The sequence below is a fragment of the Coregonus clupeaformis genome, chromosome 36 (assembly GCF_020615455.1).
Source record: "Coregonus clupeaformis isolate EN_2021a chromosome 36, ASM2061545v1, whole genome shotgun sequence".
In the NCBI taxonomy this organism is placed as follows: domain Eukaryota; kingdom Metazoa; phylum Chordata; class Actinopteri; order Salmoniformes; family Salmonidae; genus Coregonus; species Coregonus clupeaformis.
Window position 1 is genome coordinate 16,876,295 of NC_059227.1, and position 20,067 is coordinate 16,896,361.

A 20,067-nucleotide genomic window follows, 5' to 3' on the forward strand; every position below is an offset into this window, starting at 1 on the left:
GGGGGGGAAGAGAAGAGAGAAGAGGAGGGAGGAGAGGGAAGAGGAGTGGTTTGGTCTAGAGAGGCGTTTCCCAGCTTCTCATTTTCTCCAGCAAGGTCATGCGTTAACCTCTCTCACAGTACAGCTATAGAGGGGGAGAAGAACTGCAGCATTACAGCTGAGAAAACAATTTCTGAACTAGGGCCCCTTTGATCCAGAGCGTTTGATCTCAGTAACATGAGAAACTGATAGTGTCTCAGATAAATAACATCACAACAACTTACAAATGCAGAGTAAATTGTTGTGCCATCTTTTATTTGTTAAAAAAATAAACAAGCTGTGCATTGAAATAAAAAAGCATCTTTCTCATGAATGCCCTCACTTTCTATGCAACAGTTTCACTTAGAGCTAATTTGCTTTGTACTGCAAGCAAGGCAATTCACAATTTAGAGTTTATTCAATAACTGCCAGATATTTTCAAAGCAATAAACATACAATGTGCATAGCAGTTAGTTATATATATCCCTTTGATTTCCACATTTCACAGAGAGATCAATACAAAGTACAAAAGTTTGTCAAAATATCTGGCCTTTTGCAATTATATAATCATCAACATTTCAAGGTATCGTATACATATTTCGACCTCAGAGTTGCTTCAATTGTAATCATTAAATTGAAAGTATTTAAAAAAATACATTTACATTTCATGGTCATGTGAAAACATAAGAAATATCCCTACAACATGAATAAAATCCCTGAATTTTCAGATTAACTCACACACAAAAAATGCCCCTTGTTTTAGTGTCCCTTTTCAATACATTTGGAATAGGAGGCATGGTCCAAGAACTGCACCGCACAGACCTGAGTCAGCTTGCAGGCCCCATCACACACAATGGTATCATCATAGCTCACCATAAAATGGCTAAAATACTTCTGAAATGCTTTGCTTTGCTGCATTTCAAAACTCAAGACAAGTTTAAACAGGCTGTGTGGTTGAATGTCCTTTAATCCAAACGCTTCAGTCATTACATATTCAAGTTTCCAGTCAGATCTTTTTTCTTGGTTGGCTTCGGTGAGATTCAAGTAGTACTGCCAAATATCCTTCAGAGAGAGATAGACTATTTCAAAACCATGTTAAACCCCCGCTCAGAGAGTACCTTGATTAGAAGTAGTGATGTGTGACAGCACCATTAATCATTAAGGAACATCATTGCTGTGGGTCTAGGGTCTGGTTAAGCGGTTGAGAGTTAACTTACCTTAATGACGTTGACCTGAATGCTCCACATTTTAACAAGTGTAGTCAAGATGTTTCTGACTCTCTCTTATTTTCCACCTGGCCTTTTCTTAACAGATTACCCCAGGAAGTAGAGCTACTAGAGATTTTCAAGGGCTAAGCCCTCCCCAATGTTGACTGTGGAACTTACTGCGGTGCTAACATGTTCCAGCTCCCGTCTAAGGGGGATGCTGAAATCACCTGTAAGCTACTCTGAGCTCTATGCTGTATGAGCGTGAATCACATTGGGATTTCTGTACTTTGATAAACCAAGACAAGGACATATCAGTGTGGACCTTAATAATAAGAGGGAAAGTGAAAATGCAGAACTGAATTAGCCTCTGCATGGGAATGACAAAAATTGTTCTGGCTACCTACATCACCTTGAGAGTGTTAATAATGTTAGACATGAGGATGATAATACATTATGAATGGATCATTCCAAACATATTCAAATGAAAGGGAATTGTCCAAAACCCCTGGATAATGGTGGTTGTACTTACCAGCAGCCCGTAGTCCTGTGGGTCATAGTGGTACATGCGGAAGGCTGGGTTGTTGGAGTACGCCTCTTCTGCACTCTTGATTGGAGTAACAGCCGGTGTGACAAACAGGGAATTAACCGGTTCCCCTTCAAAGCAAACAAATGAGGATGATTTGTGTCAATAAATACATGGCTAAAAGCATTCCGTCCTCAGTTCCTCCTCCATTGCATTAAGCTAGTTAGACAAACATTGTGGGGATTCTAGCCAACACTGACAGTCATTGTAACACTGAACCCACAGGAGATGAAAGGTGGATTTGGATTGTCTGAGTAACTTGAGGTGGAGTTTAACATGATCTAAATGTGTCATTATAGCTGGAAAGGTACAAAAGGTCACTCAGTGTATGATGCCTCGTTCACACGGTGATATGTTTGCCTGGCTACCAATTCACATTGCTCCGGCCAAACGCCACGCCCACTAACGTTTCTTCTCCACGATTATTCTGGATTTGTTCTCCTCCCTGACGACTTCTCGAATGCGATCACATTCAAGCCGATCGGATTGGTCCCAGAAACAAATGGGTTGGGCCCAGGGCCGTAGCCAGGGTCTGAGTTATAGTGAGGTCTAAAATGCTATTTGGAGAATAGCAAAAACAAGTAAAAATTACCCCAGCCATTATCCCATTAGATGCTATAGCTTTATTCACCTCAGTCAATCTACAAACACATAGCCTATAAGCAATAAAATTAGCCACTACACATTAACACAGAACCAGGATTAAAACCTATCATTTAAAACGTACAGAGGGATCTGTTAGCAGAATAAGTATTTTATTAACAAAAGGTAAACAAATACATTTGTTTACATAACTTTTTTGTTGTTGCAGTTTTACAGCCAATTTCCTGAAATTCTACACATTTTGCCATGGGGTAGGGAGACATTTTTGCAGTTTTAAAAGCTAATTTCCTTCAATTCTACACATTTTGCAATGACTTATGCCATGTTAATGTGATATATCTGAGTGAGAGTGACTAACAAAATCAATGGGGGCCCCCTGGAGGCAAGGTAATTGGACGTAACTTAGCCATGAATACTTCAAGTTTAGATCGCTGGCTAGACTAATTTACCAATCTAAAAAATTTTAACTGACAAGGGCTAATTGAGTGACTGTCAGTGAGTGACATAACAAGAGGAAAACTGCTGATGCACAACAAAGTTTTGAAATTGCACCTTATGTATTCTACCATTTTAACTCTCAAGTGTTTATTTTATTTTATTTTGATTGGTTAAAGACAATCCAATCGCTGATCACTTGTTTTGTAAAACGCCCCTCAATTTGATGTCAGTAGAAAGGACTTCTACGATGGCAGTCTCAGACTGAATGTATGTTGTGATAGATAGAGCAGTGGAATTAAATTCAGTATGAGTCGTCAGAAAACTGATTTGTAGGATGGAGATTTAATCATTTGATCTCAGATAAAAAATTATGTTCAAACCTCGTCCTGACCCAGTCAGTTATCCCTTGATGACAGTAACGCATAGCTTTGACACTAGCCAGTGACTCACCTTGCTGGTCCTGCAAGACCATTATGCTGTCTCTGTGAGTGTGGCCATAGAAATGCCCTGAGATGATGTCACTGTAGTCACGAAAGATCTTCACAAGTCTCTCATTGTAGGCTTCTCTGACGGCTGTGGTATTCCTGGCAAAGGGCAAGTAACCCACTGGAACATGAGCAATGACAATGACCTACAGAGGGATGACAGGAGGAACAGCATGTTAAGGCACAATAAGAGAATAATATTGCTTTTAAAAAGATATAATCAGTCTTCCATGTTATATGCTGTATAGTATCCTGTCTTCCGTATAAGGGTGCTTAGGATCCATGCAGGCCTATTCAGAAGCCATCCTCACCTGGATAGACAGAGAGATATTCCTTCTACAGAGTAATGTGGCCATGACCTATTTACCTTCTCCATGCTCTGAGCAGATGTTTCCAGGGTGTCCTGCAGCCACTGGAACTGTCCTGCCGGGTCACTCATATTCACTGTCACTTTATTGGGGCTATAGTATAGGATAGTGTTCAGGCTTATCAGTCGTAGCTTGGGGTGCACCAACTGAGAGTAAAATCCACCTTTACAAAAGACACAAAATTCAGGGTCAAGTAAGGTTATTGTGTGTTGTGTCAAGGTATTTTGAGTTCTGCAAAGGTTATCAATATGTAATGTTTATGTACATTAAAAACAATGCAATTGCAGAGTAATACCAGGTACCAAGAGGCCTGATCAGCAGGCCTAAAACTAGTTCTCATGTTCTAAACACAAGCAGCTTACCTTCTCTGAGAGTTACAAGTGCTTCTGGCTTTAACCAAGGCTCCCACAGTTTGGCTGCAGCCTGGTAAATATCATTAGTGGCGGTCGGAAGTTGATCCTGAAAAGAATGTTCACTGTATTATGGAAATACAGTAGGCATATAGACTGACAAAAATGAAACAGAAACATTCTTATGAGAGAAAATGACAAACCGCTGCTGCTCATCTTTCATTTATGCTAAAAATTCATTTATTTCAAGGAAACATTCATCTTTCAGATGTACAGACTCAATCTCTGGTTTGACCCAGAGTCTCTCTCCCTGATGACTATGCATCACGGGTCTTCTCCACCCCATCACCTCCCCATAGATGGAATAGATCAAATACCTGTGGCCAGTAGTCATGATTCCCGAGAGCGGGGTACACTAGCATGTCTGGAAAGAACTCCCTGATGGTTTGAGTCATGTTGCTGATGACTTGGATCACCACGTCCGTGGACAGCTCCCCTGCAGGGACATGTGGAGGGCTGTCTCTGGGGAGGAGAGCAAGAGAGAAAGAGAGGAATAAGCCTGTTCTAATAACTTATTACAACCCAGGACTGAATTAATCAAATAAAACAAAGATCTGCTCATGTATTACCCCTAAATCCCTGTAATCCAGGGGTTGGCTTTTTAAAAACATTTTAATATAGGTGCAGTGGCCTTTCACAAAAGCATATTAATTCTGCTTAACACGCATTATACATGCCAATAAAATGTCAGGCTTAACTGATTAACTGGAGATGTATGAGTTGAACTGACATAGCACCATGCACATGCAGTACATATCCCTTCATGTGATGTATGATTCATATTTTCAGGCATAAGCTTAGCATTTAGTCCATGTTTAATAGCCTTTACTATGCATTGCTCTTCACTCTAATCATACTGTATGCACACCTATCTGATGCTGTTGCACGTTGGCATAATGACTTTATACCACTTTATTTTCATATCAGCAGAAGGTCTTGTATGGATGATTTATGGTTTATTTGGCTGCATGTGCAAATTACTTATTTTATTTTGGATTGAGACGCAGCCTAGAGCTGATTCAAGACCAGTGGCATAGCACAAGGTCCAAGCATTCGTTATACATTTTGCCATGAGGCTGAGAAAAAATGGTGCTGTTTTAGAACTAACTTGTGCTATTCAACACATTTTGCCATGAGGTTGAGATAAAAAAAAAATTATGTTTTAAAGCTAATTTCCTGTAATTCCCCCCAAAAAAATCATGGCTTATGACGTGTTCATATGCAATCGTGGGCTCGCCTTGCGTAGGCTGCGGCAGTGTGTGCTACGCCAGTGTTCAAGACGATACACTATACAAGGGCTGCCCAATTCCGGTCCTGGAGGGCTGAAAAGCTTCTGGTTTTAGTTTCTACCTGGTAGTTAATTGCACTCCCATGGTGTCCCTGGTTTGAATTAGTCCCTGATTAGAAGGAGAGGCCCTCCAGGACCGGAATTGGGCAGCCCTGCTATACAGACATCGATTACGCTTCACTGAACTCCAACAGATCACTGATTTGTTGCTTATTTTACAACAATTCCATCTGTGACAAGATCATTTTTAGTTATCCAATGAAAGGAAAGAGGAAGCATTATACTATTGTTCGTTTTTTTAACCCTCTCAAACTGTACTTCTCCAATTTTGTTGTATATGAAACAGGGATACAAATTCGCAGGCACACTACATATTGTTCTTCATAACATATAATGCTACAAACCCTGTCCAAATCATAAACTCTGGCTGTGGGGCCACTTGTTTCATGTGCTGGAAAGCTGACAGGATGAGCTGGTAGGGAGAGTCACACATGAAATCTCCAAACAGACCAGGGTTTAAGGCTGGGACACCCTTAGAGGAGAAACACACTTTGGTATGGTCATCAGTCACATGGTATGTGGGGTCCAAATGCAGGTCAGAGATGTGCCAGAATCTCCCTGAAATTGAAATATTATTGGGCATGTTATCAATCTACTTTATAACATGTAGGGGATGATGTACATCAAGCTAGTCACATCAAATGACCAGGACTTATTAACTATAGGTAACTATATCATTTTTTTTTGTTGCAACTTAATATGTAAGTGCAGGAGGTTAGGTTATACAACTTTTCTGAAGTAAAACCTGGTTTAGATGTTAAACACATATAATAGAATGGAACATAATAAATTAGAAACGGCAAATACCAGCATGCGCTTTCATTTTCTAAGCAACATGATTTTGACAGCTCAGCAATCTGCTTCAAAAATAATTAATGGGTGCAATGAATGCATATAAACAACTTACCTATGCTTGGCAGGTGAACACTATTTACAGGTGCAAGAGGCGCAGCGTAAATCAGTAGCACATTGAAGAGCTGCCCAACTAGAAGATGGGACACGACGCGCATATTGTCACATTAAACAAAAAAACTGTGAGAGAAAATGCAATCGTTTGGTTATGTCATTGAGGTTTTCTCAACTGATACACACAGGAAGTACGGCGGTCATGTGACTACTTTGTCGGGGTCAGAAACAATAAGTAGGGTCACGTGATAAATTCCAAAGCGAGTCAAGAGAACACATAGGGGGGAATTCCGTCCCGAGTTAAACGCGCATAAATGGAACTTAATTCCCTTTTTATGCACTTTTCTCTCTACTTGTATTATGACCATGAATTTTAACATGAGAATAGCATGCCATTCACCCGCTATTCGTTGCGGGTGGAGATCAAAGAAATTAAGGTGTGGCAGAGGTGTCTACAGATATGCTGTATTCTGACCTGATTTAATTCTCTCATAATTCCACCATCTTTTTGCGAGATGAAACGTTCAATATGGTCTAACAACCTGTTGGTTAGAAGTGGACCAACATCTACTTTATTTTTTCCAATTGAAATAACACCATTCTCTATGCACTGTAATTTACAAATTGATAAGAGCTATTGATAGAGCTGGGTAAATGAGTAAACCTTTGGATAAGGGGATTGTAAATATAAATGAAAATTGTTAGATCTATATTACCTTATGATCACTGGTGACAAATGTGAAACCAGATGAATGCCAGCAAACTGAAGCATATCAACATAGCCTATCACCTTTTCCACAGTGAAGCTATAGGCTTCTGTAGCCATGCGCAAATGACAGTATAGCACAAACCTACCAAGCTGATTTATTTATTGAACGTTTTAATTATATGCCAGGACTTTTCACTGTATTTCTTACCGTTTGTATCTTGTTAAATATTAGCCACTATCGGTAGCCACCGTCAGTTATACCTACATACATTAATAACTGTCACTGACTTTAGTGCTAGTTTCCTTATATTTTGCATCATTACATTACATCGTTGGTTTCCCTTTCTTTCCTCTGTCACGTTCATGTGGTTGTTCCTGAGGATCGCTAGCAATAGTGGATCATATTAGGCTAACGTATTACAAGTTGTGCAATAATTTGGACATGTAGACTATTTGAATCATTATGGAATGCAGACCATATGTGGCAGTTTAAACCTGGTGCACGGTTCATGACAACTAGCAGCATATGTGAAGTGTGAAAGTGTGTCAATGTGTGAGTGTGTGTGTGTGGCGTCAATATGCATGTATGTGTGTGTGTGTGTGTTGGAGTGTCATTGTAGTATGTGTGAGTGTGTGGGTAGAGTCTAGTGAGTGTGCATAGAGCCAGCGCAAGAGAGTCAGTGCAAAACAAATAAGATAAATAAATCAATAATAAAGGGGGTCAATGTAAATAGTCCTGGTAGCCATGAACTGTTCAGCATTCTTATGGCGTATATATATACAGTACCAGTCAAAAGTTTGGACACACCTACTCATTCAAGGGTTTTTGTAGAACAATAGTTGAAAATAGTAAAAATAAAGAAAAACCCTTGAATGAGTAGGTGTGTCCAAACTTTTGACTGGTACTGTATACAGTCAAAAGTTTGGACACACCTACTCATTCAAGGGTTTTTCTTTATTTTTTGTATTTTCTACATTGTATAAATTAGGTAGTCACCTGGAATGAATTTCAATTAACAGGTGTGCCTTGTTAAAAGTTAATTTGTGGAATTTCTTTCCTCTTAATTATTTCCTCTTTGAGCCAATCAGTTGTGTTGTGACAAAGTAGGGGTGGTATACAGAAGATAGTACTATTTGGTAGAAGACCAACTCCATATTATGAAAATCACAGCTCAAATAAGCAAAGAGAAACGACAGTCCATCATCACTTTAATACATGAAGGTCAGTAAATACGGAAAAGTTCAAGAATTTGGAAAGTTTCTTCAAATGCAGTCACAAAAACCATCAAGCGCTATGATGAAACTAGCTCTCAATAGGACCGCCACAGGAAAGGAAGACCCAGAGTTACCTCTGCTGCAGAGGATAAGTTCATTAGAGTTAACTGAACCTCAGAATGCAGCCCAAATAAATGCTTCAGAGAGTTCAAGTAACAGACACATCTCAACATCAGCTGTTCAGATGAGACTACATGAATCAGGCCTTCATGGTTGACTTGCTGCAAAGAAACCACTACTAAAGGACACCAATAAGAAGAAGAGACTTGCTTGGGCCAAGAAACACGAGCAATGGATATTAGACCGGTGGAAATCTGTCCTTTGGTCTGATTTTTGGTTCCAACCGCCGTGTCTTTGTGAGATGCAGAGTAGGTGAAAGGATGATCTCTGCATGTGTGGTTCACACCGTGAAGCATGAAGGAGGAGGTGTGAGTGTGATGGTGTGGGGGTGCTTTGCTGGTGACACTGTCATTGATTTACTTAGAATTCAAGGCACACATAACCAGCATGGCTACCACAGCATTCTGCAGCGATACACCAGTCCCACTGGTTTGCGCTTAGTGGGACAATAATTTGTTTTTCAACAGGACAACACACCTCCAGGCTGTGTAAGGGCTATTTGACCAAGAAGGAGAGTGATGAAGTGCTGCATCAGATGACCTGGCCTCCACAATCACCCAACCTCAACCCAATTGAGATGGTTTGGAATGAGTTGGACCGCAGAGTGAAGGAAAAGCAACCAACAAGTGCTCAGCATATGTGGGAACTCCTTCAAGACTGTTGGAAAAGCATTCTTCATGAAGCTGGTTGAGAGAATGCCAAGAGTGTGCAAAGCTGTCATCAAGGCAAAGGGTGACTACTTTGAAGAATCTAAAATCAAAAATATATTTTGATTTGTTTAACACTTTTTTGGTTACTACTACTATATGTGTTTTTTCATAGTTTTGATGTCTTCACTATTATTCTACAATGTAGAAAATAGTAAAAATAAAGAAAAACCCTTGAATGAGTAGGTGTGTCCAAACCTTTGACTGTTACTATATACAGTGGGGAGAACAAGTATTTGATACACTGCCGATTTTGCAGGTTTTCCTACCTACAAAGCATGTAGAGGTCTGTAATTTTTTATCATAGGTACACTTCAACTGTGAGAGACGGAATCTAAAACAAAAATCCAGAAAATCACATTTTTAAGTAATTAATTTGCATTTTATTGCATGACATAAGTATTTGATACATCAGAAAAGCAGAACTTAGTATTTGGTACAGAAACCTTTGTTTGCAATTACAGAGATCATACGTTTCCTGTAGGTCTTGACCAGGTTTGCACACACTGCAGCAGGGATTTTGGCCCACTCCTCCATACAGACCTTCTCCAGATCCTTCAGGTTTCGGGGCTGTCGCTGGGCAATACGGACTTTCAGCTCCCTCCAAAGATTTTCTATTGGGTTCAGGTCTGGAGACTGGCTAGGCCACTCCAGGACCTTGAGATGCTTCTGACGGAGCCACTCCTTAGTTGCCCTGGCTGTGTGTTTCGGGTCGTTGTCATGCTGGAAGACCCAGCCACGACCCATCTTCAATGCTCTTACTGAGGGAAGGAGGTTGTTGGCCAAGATCTCGCGATACATGGCCCCATCCATCCTCCCTCAATACGGTGCAGTCGTCCTGTCCCCTTTGCAGAAAAGCATCCCCAAACAATGATGTTTCCACCTCCATGCTTCACGGTTGGGATGGTGTTCTTGGGGTTGTACTCATCCTTCTTCTTCCTCCAAACACGGCGAGTGGAGTTTAGACCAAAAAGCTATATTTTTGTCTCATCAGACCACATGACCTTCTCCCATTCCTCCTCTGGATCATCCAGATGGTCATTGGCAAACTTCAGATGGGCCTGGACATGCGCTGGCTTGAGCAGGGGGACCTTGCGTGCGCTGCAGGATTTTAATCCATGACGGCGTAGTGTGTTTCTAATGGTTTTCTTTGAGACTGTGGTCCCAGCTCTCTTCAGGTCATTGACCAGGTCCTGCCGTGTAGTTCTGGGCTGATCCCTCACCTTCCTCATGATCATTGATGCCCCACGAGGTGAGATCTTGCATTGAGCACCAGACCGAGGGTGATTGACCGTCATCTTGAACTTCTTCCATTTTCTAATAATTGTGCCAACAGTTGTTGCCTTCTCACCAAGCTGCTTGCCTATTGTCCTGTAGCCCATCCCAGCCTTGTGCAGGTCTACAATTTTATCCCTGATGTCCTTACACAGCTCTCTGGTCTTGGCCATTGTGGAGAGGTTGGAGTCTGTTTGATTGAGTGTGTGGACAGGTGTCTTTTATACAGGTAACGAGTTCAAACAGGTGCAGTTAATACAGGTAATGAGTGGAGAACAGGAGGGCTTCTTAAAGAAAAACTAACAGGTCAGTGAGAGCCGGAATTCTTACTGGTTGGTAGGTGATCAAATACTTATGTCATGCAATAAAATGCAAATTAATTACTGAAAAATCATACAATGTGATTTTCTGGATTTTTGTTTTAGATTCCGTCTCTCATAGTTGAAGTGTACCTATGATAAAAATTACAGACCTCTACATGCTTTGTAAGTAGGAAAACCTGCAAAATCGGCAGTGTATCAAATACTTGTTCTCCCCACTGTATATATATATATGTGTGTGTGTGTGTGTGTGACAGGAGTGGGTCGCAGTTCCGGAGCGACCCACTAGGTGTCATCCTCTGACAACCATAGGCACTTCCTCACTCACAGTCGGGACTAATTACTGTGGGGAAAAAAAGTATTTAGTCAGCCACCAATTGTGCAAGTTCTCCCACTTAAAAAGAAGAGATAGGCCTGTAATTTTCATCATTGGTACACGTCAACTATGACAGACAAATTGAGAATTTTTTTCTCCAGAAAATCACATTGTAGGATTTTTAATGAATTGATTTGCAAATTATGGTGGAAAATAAGTATTTGGTCACCTACAAACAAGCAAGATTTCTGGCTCTCACAGACCTGTAACTTCTTCTTTAAGAGGCTCCTCTGTCCTCCACTCGTTACCTGTATTAATGGCACCTGTTTGAACTTGTTATCAGTATAAAAGACACCTGTCCACAACCTCAAACTGTCACACTCCAAACTCCACTATGGCCAAGACCAAAGAGCTGTCAAAGGACACCAGAAACAAAATTGTAGACCTGCACCAGGCTGGGAAGACTGAATCTGCAATAGGTAAGCAGCTTGGTTTGAAGAAATCAACTGTGGGAGCAATTATTAGGAAATGGAAGACATACAAGACCACTGATAATCTCCCTCGATCTGGGGCTCCACGCAAGATCTCACCCCGTGGGGTCAAAATGATCACAAGAACGGTGAGCAAAAATCCCAGAACCACACGGGGGGACCTAGTGAATGACCTGCAGAGAGCTGGGACCAAAGTAACAAAGCCTACCATCAGTAACACACTACACCGCCAGGGACTCAAATCCTGCAGTGCCAGACGTGTCCCCCTGCTTAAGCCAGTACATGTCCAGGCCCGTCTGAAGTTTGCTAGAGTGCATTTGGATGATCCAGAAGAGGACATGGTCAGATGAAACCAAAATAGAACTTTTTGGTAAAAACTCAACTCGTCGTGTTTGGAGGACAAAGAATGCTGAGCTGCATCCAAAGAACACCATACCTACTGTGAAGCATGGGGGTGGAAACATCATGCTTTGGGGCTGTTTTCCTGCAAAGGGACCAGGACGACTGATCCGTGTAAAGGAAAGAATGAATGGGGCCATGTATCGTGAGATTTTGAGTGAAAACCTCCTTCCATCAGCAAGGGCATTGAAGATGAAACGTGGCTGGGTCTTTCAGCATGACAATGATCCCAAACACACCGCCCGGGCAACGAAGGAGTGGCTTCGTAAGAAGCATTTCAAGGTCCTGGAGTGGCCTAGCCAGTCTCCAGATCTCAACCCCATAGAAAATCTTTGGAGGGAGTTGAAAGTCTGTGTTGCCCAGCGACAGCCCCAAAACATCACTGCTCTAGAGGAGATCTGCATGGAGGAATGGGCCAAAATACCAGCAACAGTGTGTGAAAACCTTGTGAAGACTTACAGAAAACGTTTGACCTGTGTCATTGCCTTTTATATATATATATTTTTATATTTTTTTTTCACGAAACAAATGAGGAGCACATAGGTCTCCAAAAAACAGGCTGACAGCAAACAATACGAACTATTAACTATGACTGGAAAAACACAATGACACAGGGAGAACACTTCTCAAGTACCTGTAACTCCGTCACGTGATCCGACACTGATACGTACTGCTTGACATCAAGGAACTAGCAGAGAAAACTGAGCAAGGGAACACAGGGAAGTGAGGGCATAAATACACAAGTGAATCAGATTGACACAGGTGACACCAATAGGCAGATACAGTGGGGAAAAAAAGTATTTAGTCAGCCACCAATTGTGCAAGTTCTCCCACTTAAAAAGATGAGAGAGGCCTGTAATTTTCATCATAGGTACACGTCAACTATGACAGACAAATTGAGATGTTTTTTTTCCAGAAAATCACATTGTAAGATTTTTTATGAATGTATTTGCAAATTATGGTGGAAAATAAGTATTTGGTCAATAACAAATGTTTCTCAATACTTTGTTATATACCGTTTGTTGGCAATGACACAGGTCAAACGTTTTCTGTAAGTCTTCACAAGGTTTTCACACACTGTTGCTGGTATTTTGCCCATTCCTCCATGCAGATCTCCTCTAGAGCAGTGATGTTTTGGGGCTGTCGCTGGGCAACACAGACTTTCAACTCCCTCCAAAGATTTTCTATGGGGTTGAGATCTGGAGACTGGCTAGGCCACTCCAGGACCTTGAAATGCTTCTTACGAAGCCACTCCTTCGTTGCCCGGGCGGTGTGTTTGGGATCATTGTCATGCTGAAAGACCCAGCCACGTTTCATCTTCAATGCCCTTGCTGATGGAAGGAGGTTTTCACTCAAAATCTCACGATACATGGCCCCATTCATTCTTTCCTTTACACGGATCAGTCGTCCTGGTCCCTTTGCAGAAAAACAGCCCCAAAGCATGATGTTTCCACCCCCATGCTTCACAGTAGGTATGGTGTTCTTTGGATGCAACTCAGCATTCTTTGTCCTCCAAACGCGACGAGTTGAGTTTCTGACCATATGACATTCTCCCAATCCTCTTCTGGATCATCCAAATGCACTCTAGCAAACTTCAGACGGGCCTGGACATGTACTGGCTTAAGCAGGGGGACACGTCTGGCACTGCAGGATTTGAGTCCCTGGCGGCGTAGTGTGTTACTGATGGTAGGCTTTGTTACTTTGGTTCCAGCTCTCTGCAGGTCATTCACTAGGTCCCCCCGTGTGGTTCTGGGATTTTTGCTCACCGTTCTTGTGATCATTTTGACCCCACAGGGTGAGATCTTGCGTGGAGCCCCAGATCGAGGGAGATTATCAGTGGTCTTGTATGTCTTCCATTTCCTAATAATTGCTCCCACAGTTGATTTCTTCAAACCAAGCTGCATACCTATTGCAGATTCAGTCTTCCCAGCCTGGTGCAGGTCTACCATTTTGTTTCTGGTGTCCTTTGACAGCTCTTTGGTCTTGGCCATAGTGGAGTTTGGAGTGTGACTGTTTGAGGTTGTGGACAGATTTTTTTTATACTGATAACAAGTTCAAACAGGTGCCATTAATACAGGTAGCGAGTGGAGGACAGAGGAGCCTCTTAAAGAAGAAGTTACAGGTCTGTGAGAGCCAGAAATCTTGCTTGTTTGTAGGTGACCAAATACTTATTTTCCACCATAATTTGCAAATAAATTCATTCAAAATCCTACAATGTGATTTTCTGGATTTTTTTTTCTCAATTTATCTGTCATAGTTGACGTGTACCTATGATGAAAATGACAGGCCTCTCTCATCTTTTTAAGTGGGAGAACTTGCATAATTGATGGCTGACTAAATACTTTTTTCCCCCACTGTATATATACACTACCATTCAAAAGTTTGGGGTCACTTAGAAATGTCCTTGTTTTCCATGAAAACATACATGAAATGAGTTTGAATAGGAAATATAGCAAATTAATAGGAAATGTAGTCATTGACAAGGTTAGAAATATTGATTTTTAATATAAATAATAATTGTGTCCTTCAAACTTTGCTTTCGTCAAAGAATCCTCCATTTGCAGCAATTACAGCCTTGCAGACCTTTGGCATTCTAGTTGTCAATTTGTTGAGGTAATCTGAATAGATTTCACCCCATGCTTCATGAAGCACCTCCCACAAGTTGGATTGGCTTGATGGGCACTTCTTACATACCGTACGGTCAAGCTGCTCCCACCACATCTCAATAGGGTTGAGATCCGGTGACTGTGCTGGCCACTCCATTATAGATAGAATACCAGCTGACTGCTTCTTCCCTAAATAGTTATTGCATAGTTTGGAGCTGGGCTTTGGGTCATTGTCCTGTTTTAGGAGGAAATTGGCTCCAATCAAGCGCCGTCCACACGGTACGGCACCCCCAGACCATCACATTGCCTCCACCGTGCTTGACAGATGGCATCAAGCACTCCTCCAGCATCTTTTCATTTGATCTGCGTCTCACAAATGTTCTTTGTGATCCGAACACCTCAAACTTCGATTTGTCTGTCATAACACTTTTTTTCCAATCTTCCTCTGTCCAGTGTCTGTGTTCTTTTGCCCCTCTTAATCTTTTCTTTTTATTGGCCAGTCTGAGATATGGCTTTTTATTTGTAACTCTGCCTAGAAGGTCAGCATCCCGGAGTCACCTCTTCACTGTTGATGTTGAGACTGGTGTTTTGCGGCTACTATTTAATGAAGCTGCCAGTTGAGGACCTGTGAGGCGCCTGTTTCTCAAACTAGAAACTCTAATGTATTTGTCCTCTTGCTCAGTTGTGCACCGGGGCCTCCCACTCCTCTTTCTATTCTGGTTAGAGACAGTTTGCGCTGTTCTGTGAAGGGAGTAGTACACAGCATTGTACGAGATCTTCAGTTTCTTGGCAATTTCTCGCATGTAATAGCCTTCATTTCTCAGAACAAGAATAGACTGACGAGTTTCAGAAGGTTATTTGTTTTTGGCCATTTTGAGCCTGTAATCGAACCCACAATTGCTGATGCTCCAGATACTAAACTAGTCTCAAGCAGGAGAGTTTTATTGCTTCTTTAATCAGCACAACAGTTTTCAGCTGTGCTAACATAATTGCAAAAGGGTTTTCTAATGATCAATTAGCCTTTTAAAATGATAAACTTGGATTAGCAAACACAACGTGCCATTGGCACACAGGACTGATGGTTGCTGATAATGGGCCTCTGTACGCCTATGTAGATATTCCATAAAAAATCAGCTGTTTCCAGCAACAATAGCCATTTACAACATTAACAATGTCTACACTGTATTTCTGATCAATTTGATGTTATTTTAATGGACCAAAAAAAATGCTTTTCTGTCGAAAAACAAGGACATTTCTAAGTGACTCCAAACTTTTGAAAAGTTGTGTGTATATATAGTGCATAAAGGCTCTCCAAACCTGTTTTTGTTTTATTTTCTCCTAAATACTTTCCTGATCCTAAATAATATACAAGGTCAGAGTATTTTCTTATCTACCAGTTGGTGCTGAAAAGGAGATATGTGTGTATTTGCGGCTTTCTTTCATTGATCCCTAATATTCTAAACATTCGCTCCATATATTCTTGCGAGTGTGTCAAAAAAATCTAATTAAATGTACAGGAAATGTAAAGGTATGGTTTTAAATAAATGTACTGAAAATGCTATTGAATGAAAACACCATGAGAAAATATGTTGGCCAGCAAGTGGGTTGAATTACATTTATCCAGCGCATGCAATGGAACCACAGATGCAGAGCCAGTTAAGCACCTGCATAAGAAGTGCATAGGAAAAGCATAAGTAGGAAAGGCATACATTTTCTGTCTGAATTGGGCCCATAGAGAGCAATAGCATTAGAGTATTTTTGCGGGCACTAACTCCATGGCTCTTTGGCCAAAGCCTATGGGGGAATTAATTGAGTTTTTGTAGGGTTTTTGTATAAACACAGAAAATGAAGTCTGCGGTAAACAAAGGCTTAGCCTGGGGATCTTCTAAGTTTTGTTCTATGAGTTCATCTTCATCAGCTGAATGTTGAGGCATTTATGTAATAAAAAAAGCACACAAAGCACATAAAGGCTTCATAATTTATAATGGTCATGTTAACTGACTGATATTATTTCAGAGAAGAAAACGTATAAGATCTCCTAAACAAACCTGTGTTAACCTTATTTATCGCAAAACCGTATTCTTTCACCATTTATTTTCCCCATAGGAATGTGATGACGAAACAGAAGTAAATCGTTTACGGTTTTTAGGACTACAGGCTGGCGAGCTCTATTAAGTTCACCCTGCGCAGATCTACAAAATAATATTTGGCACACGCAGACACAGCCGCACAGACAAATGCCCCTTCGCAACACTGTTACAACATGGACTTCCAAGGGATGGGAGCTTGAGTTCTGCTGATAAATTGTATCGAATAGTCATAACATGAATACATTGTGGCAGACACCTGTTACTTTGGCTGAACATTAATGTTTCAATCTCGATGCAAGTTTGTAACACCATTATAGTGGATTGATTAGGTCATATTTTCTCAATGTAACATGTTACATAACACTTACTAACACTAAATGTGTGAACTAATGTATCTCCTATTATTGTGCAGTAGGACTGCAGATAGGTAGCCTACAAAAGCCTAAAAATGACAGTATCTAGTGGTTTAAGGATTTACTCTCTGTGAGATATATACTAACCCAGCCTAGGCATACCCAATCCTTGATTGAGTGAATATGTTGACTTTGAGGAAATTGCACAATCAATGGGTATCAAACAGTCATTTACATAATAGAGTAAAAACATATTTTTGTTTTTGAGTGCATGTTTTTTTATTTGAGTTTGTTTCACACAGGTTTACAACAGATGAGCTATCACGAAAGAAATGTATATAAAAATGTCTTACAAAAAAGACTTCCAGCCCATGTTGTAAAACATTTGGAAGGATGAAGTGCAAAGGTCAGCATACAGTAAAAAAAAAAAAACACTTATTGGCTGTAGTCCAGTAAAATGGACTCAAATGATTTAACTAGTGATGTCTCCCAGCTCATGCCTTCTCATAGGTACGCACTGCCACAATGTCTTCAAATGTGAGAGTCTGTGAATGAGACAAAATAACAAATAAATCACTGTGCAATGAGGACATCAAACATGAAATACAGTATAAATAACAGTCATAATCATTAAAAGTAAGATATTGCTTGTTGGACTCTTAAAATAAGAGTCCAGTTCCTATATCTCATCAGGTCAGACCGGAACATATAATTGCATAATATGGACTATTAGAGGTCACTCCTACAATTTGTGGGAAATGTAAAACTAGAGTCATAATGTTAAACTGATGAGGACCATGCACATTTTCTTTACTTATTTGCACATATCTCTACACTGAGAACTATGCTACTATGCTCAGCAGTACCAGCTTCAGCATAAAGGCTTTCAGCATATAAATACCCTCTCCGACAGTACTAGTACTAGTACTGGCGTAGCCTTGCTTCCCCATCGCCTTGTTTCAACATCCATATTACCCAGGAATTCTAATTCTAACAGAATACATTTAGGAAGGCTCTTACCATGACCAATTTTCCATCCTTGATTTCTCTCACAAACTTGGTCTCCTTGCCATCCCACTTCTGAACGTGAACAAGCTTATCTCCATCCAAGCTCACAGTGGACTGCAACCAGATGGGACAAATAGGTCAGACTATTGCTCTCAACATCAAGTTAAATATAGTTACAATATATTATTGTACCTTCTATCAAGAAATAGAAGCAATACTTCCAAAGTTCCAATGTTTCCATACAACATCCAAAACATAATCCAGATCATATTACTCTTACAAATAGCCTATATTTGTATTAAAGTAATTTTGGACCAAAATGTATGATGTTCATAATGTGGCTAAATGTAAACAAATTCAATGAAATTGGTCAAGTAACATGTTAGTCAATGCATTATTAAACACTGGAAAAAATAAATGAAAACTTCGGACTGGGCTCTGTAACAGGCTCCTCAAACCCAGTGAAATATATAAGACCTTTTCTAACTGACAAAGCCTATATTCAAGTGCATATATCCCTTTTATTTTATTTTCTTCCATAAATCCCATACTGTAGCACTTACTTTACAGTTTCTGTCATCTGCAGTGGCTTCATCAAACTCCTCTCCCAGTTTGAAGGATATTTCAGTGTTCTTGAAAGTACTCTGGGTTTTTACGACCACATTGTCCCCCTCTTTTGCGATGATAACGGTTGGTTTGGTCACATTTCCGACCTGCCTTGTTGCAAAACCAACACCTGTGAAAGTAATTTAAAAAGGCAATGAGACGTGGGATCATGCAAAACGAATCACCTGACGCGAACTACTGTACATTATGTCATTGAACAAATCTACAGGTAATAACTAACTTTTCTTATAATTAGGTTATAATTGTAAAGTCATGAAAACTCACCAAGTGCTTTCATGTACTCATCGAAGTTGTCACTGTCGACCAGTTTCCAGGTGGCACAGAAGGCATCAACCATGATGAAGAGTTAGAGGACCGTGCAATAAGAGAACTGAGGTAAAGTTGATACGGATTGTGCTGGAGTCAATATGAGCTTTTTCACCTACACCTTCATTATTTGTCTGGGGCTTATTAATATGCCCGTAGGGGGCGGATACTTACTTCCCATTGGCTCAGGAGATTCTCTCTGTCTTCTGATTGGTGGTGAGAGCTTGTAAAGCTTTGACTTTACATAGCGTACACATGCCATGATTTGACGCACCTATTGCAGAATACACATATTATTTATCAACTGCTTGTGCATTGATTGCAGTTGCAGATCAGTCTTGTTGTGACTTAGAGTAAACATATGCATTCGCTACACTAACCACTGTCCTTGCTCTGCAAGACAGACGGTAAATGGAATGTGTCATATCTAGGGCTGAGAAACCACCCAACTGGAATCAGAGTTTGTTTGACAATTCTTTGTCATTAAGTGGATTAATCCACTCTAACAGTCCCATGGGCTTTCTGCATTGAGGACAGTTATTATGCACTCTGTGTGCATTCAAGTACCAATGTATTTGTTTCAGCCAAAGATAGTTCTTCATTTTCAGTATCCTAAATCTGAAGGAAAATAAAAATCGAACATTTATGTCTTGGGTAGGCTATGGCTACAGTAATTATTCCATATGATCAGGTTTTGACTATTCTGATTCAATATATGATAAAAACGTTTGATATGCATGTATGAATACTATTAGGAGACGATCATCTTTTTAACTTGGCCCTCTAAAGATTTTCAACATAATGTTCAGTGCTTTATTTCCAAGAGCTTAGAAATTTGATACAGAGCTTTAGATTATTATGATAATTTTTTTGTTACATGTGTAGCCTAATAGAATGTAGATGTATTATTACAGTAACACGAATACTTCATATTTGAAGAAATATGTATCTTTGATGTATTGTTTTAATATCTATATTCAGTTAATAACTTGCTATATATTTCATGACAATAAAAAAGTGTGTTATAAAAAACAGAATGTATATTTCCCAGTGGAGTTTGTAAAAGATCCATTAATGTTGGTGTGAAATACATGTTTG

At 40.3% G+C, this 20,067-nt stretch overlaps 2 protein-coding genes across 2 annotated transcripts; both read right to left on the bottom strand.

The window, feature by feature from the left end:
- Positions 1–273: 273 nt before the first annotated feature.
- Positions 274–6,561, bottom strand: LOC121552338 (acid sphingomyelinase-like phosphodiesterase 3a). Its single transcript, XM_041865186.1, has 8 exons — positions 6,369–6,561; positions 5,806–6,019; positions 4,431–4,575; positions 4,066–4,162; positions 3,703–3,866; positions 3,301–3,481; positions 1,756–1,880; positions 274–1,080 (listed from the first exon to the last, which is right to left on the bottom strand). Exons 1-8 carry the CDS (start codon positions 6,469–6,471, stop codon positions 778–780), a joined length of 1,332 nt encoding a protein of 443 aa, XP_041721120.1. The 5' UTR covers positions 6,472–6,561; the 3' UTR covers positions 274–777.
- A 10,721-nt stretch (positions 6,562–17,282) lies between these two features.
- Positions 17,283–19,095, bottom strand: LOC121552679 (fatty acid-binding protein, brain). Its single transcript, XM_041865689.2, has 4 exons — positions 18,928–19,095; positions 18,600–18,772; positions 18,049–18,150; positions 17,283–17,573 (listed from the first exon to the last, which is right to left on the bottom strand). Exons 1-4 carry the CDS (start codon positions 18,998–19,000, stop codon positions 17,523–17,525), a joined length of 399 nt encoding a protein of 132 aa, XP_041721623.1. The 5' UTR covers positions 19,001–19,095; the 3' UTR covers positions 17,283–17,522.
- Positions 19,096–20,067: the final 972 nt, after the last annotated feature.

Coding starts and splice junctions, on each gene's coding strand:
- LOC121552338 (XM_041865186.1), bottom strand. CDS start 6,471: ATGCGCGTCGTGTCCCATCTTCTAGTTGGGCAGCTCTTCAATGTGCTA. Junction 6,020..6,368: donor TGTTCACCTGCCAAGCATAG/GTAAGTTGTTTA, acceptor TTTCAATTTCAG/GGAGATTCTGGCACATCTCT. Junction 1,881..3,300: donor GGTCTTGCAGGACCAGCAAG/GTGAGTCACTGG, acceptor TTTGCTTTGAAG/GGGAACCGGTTAATTCCCTG.
- LOC121552679 (XM_041865689.2), bottom strand. CDS start 19,000: ATGGTTGATGCCTTCTGTGCCACCTGGAAACTGGTCGACAGTGACAAC. Junction 18,773..18,927: donor TGAGTACATGAAAGCACTTG/GTGAGTTTTCAT, acceptor TTACTTTCACAG/GTGTTGGTTTTGCAACAAGG. Junction 18,151..18,599: donor CAGATGACAGAAACTGTAAA/GTAAGTGCTACA, acceptor ATCTGGTTGCAG/TCCACTGTGAGCTTGGATGG.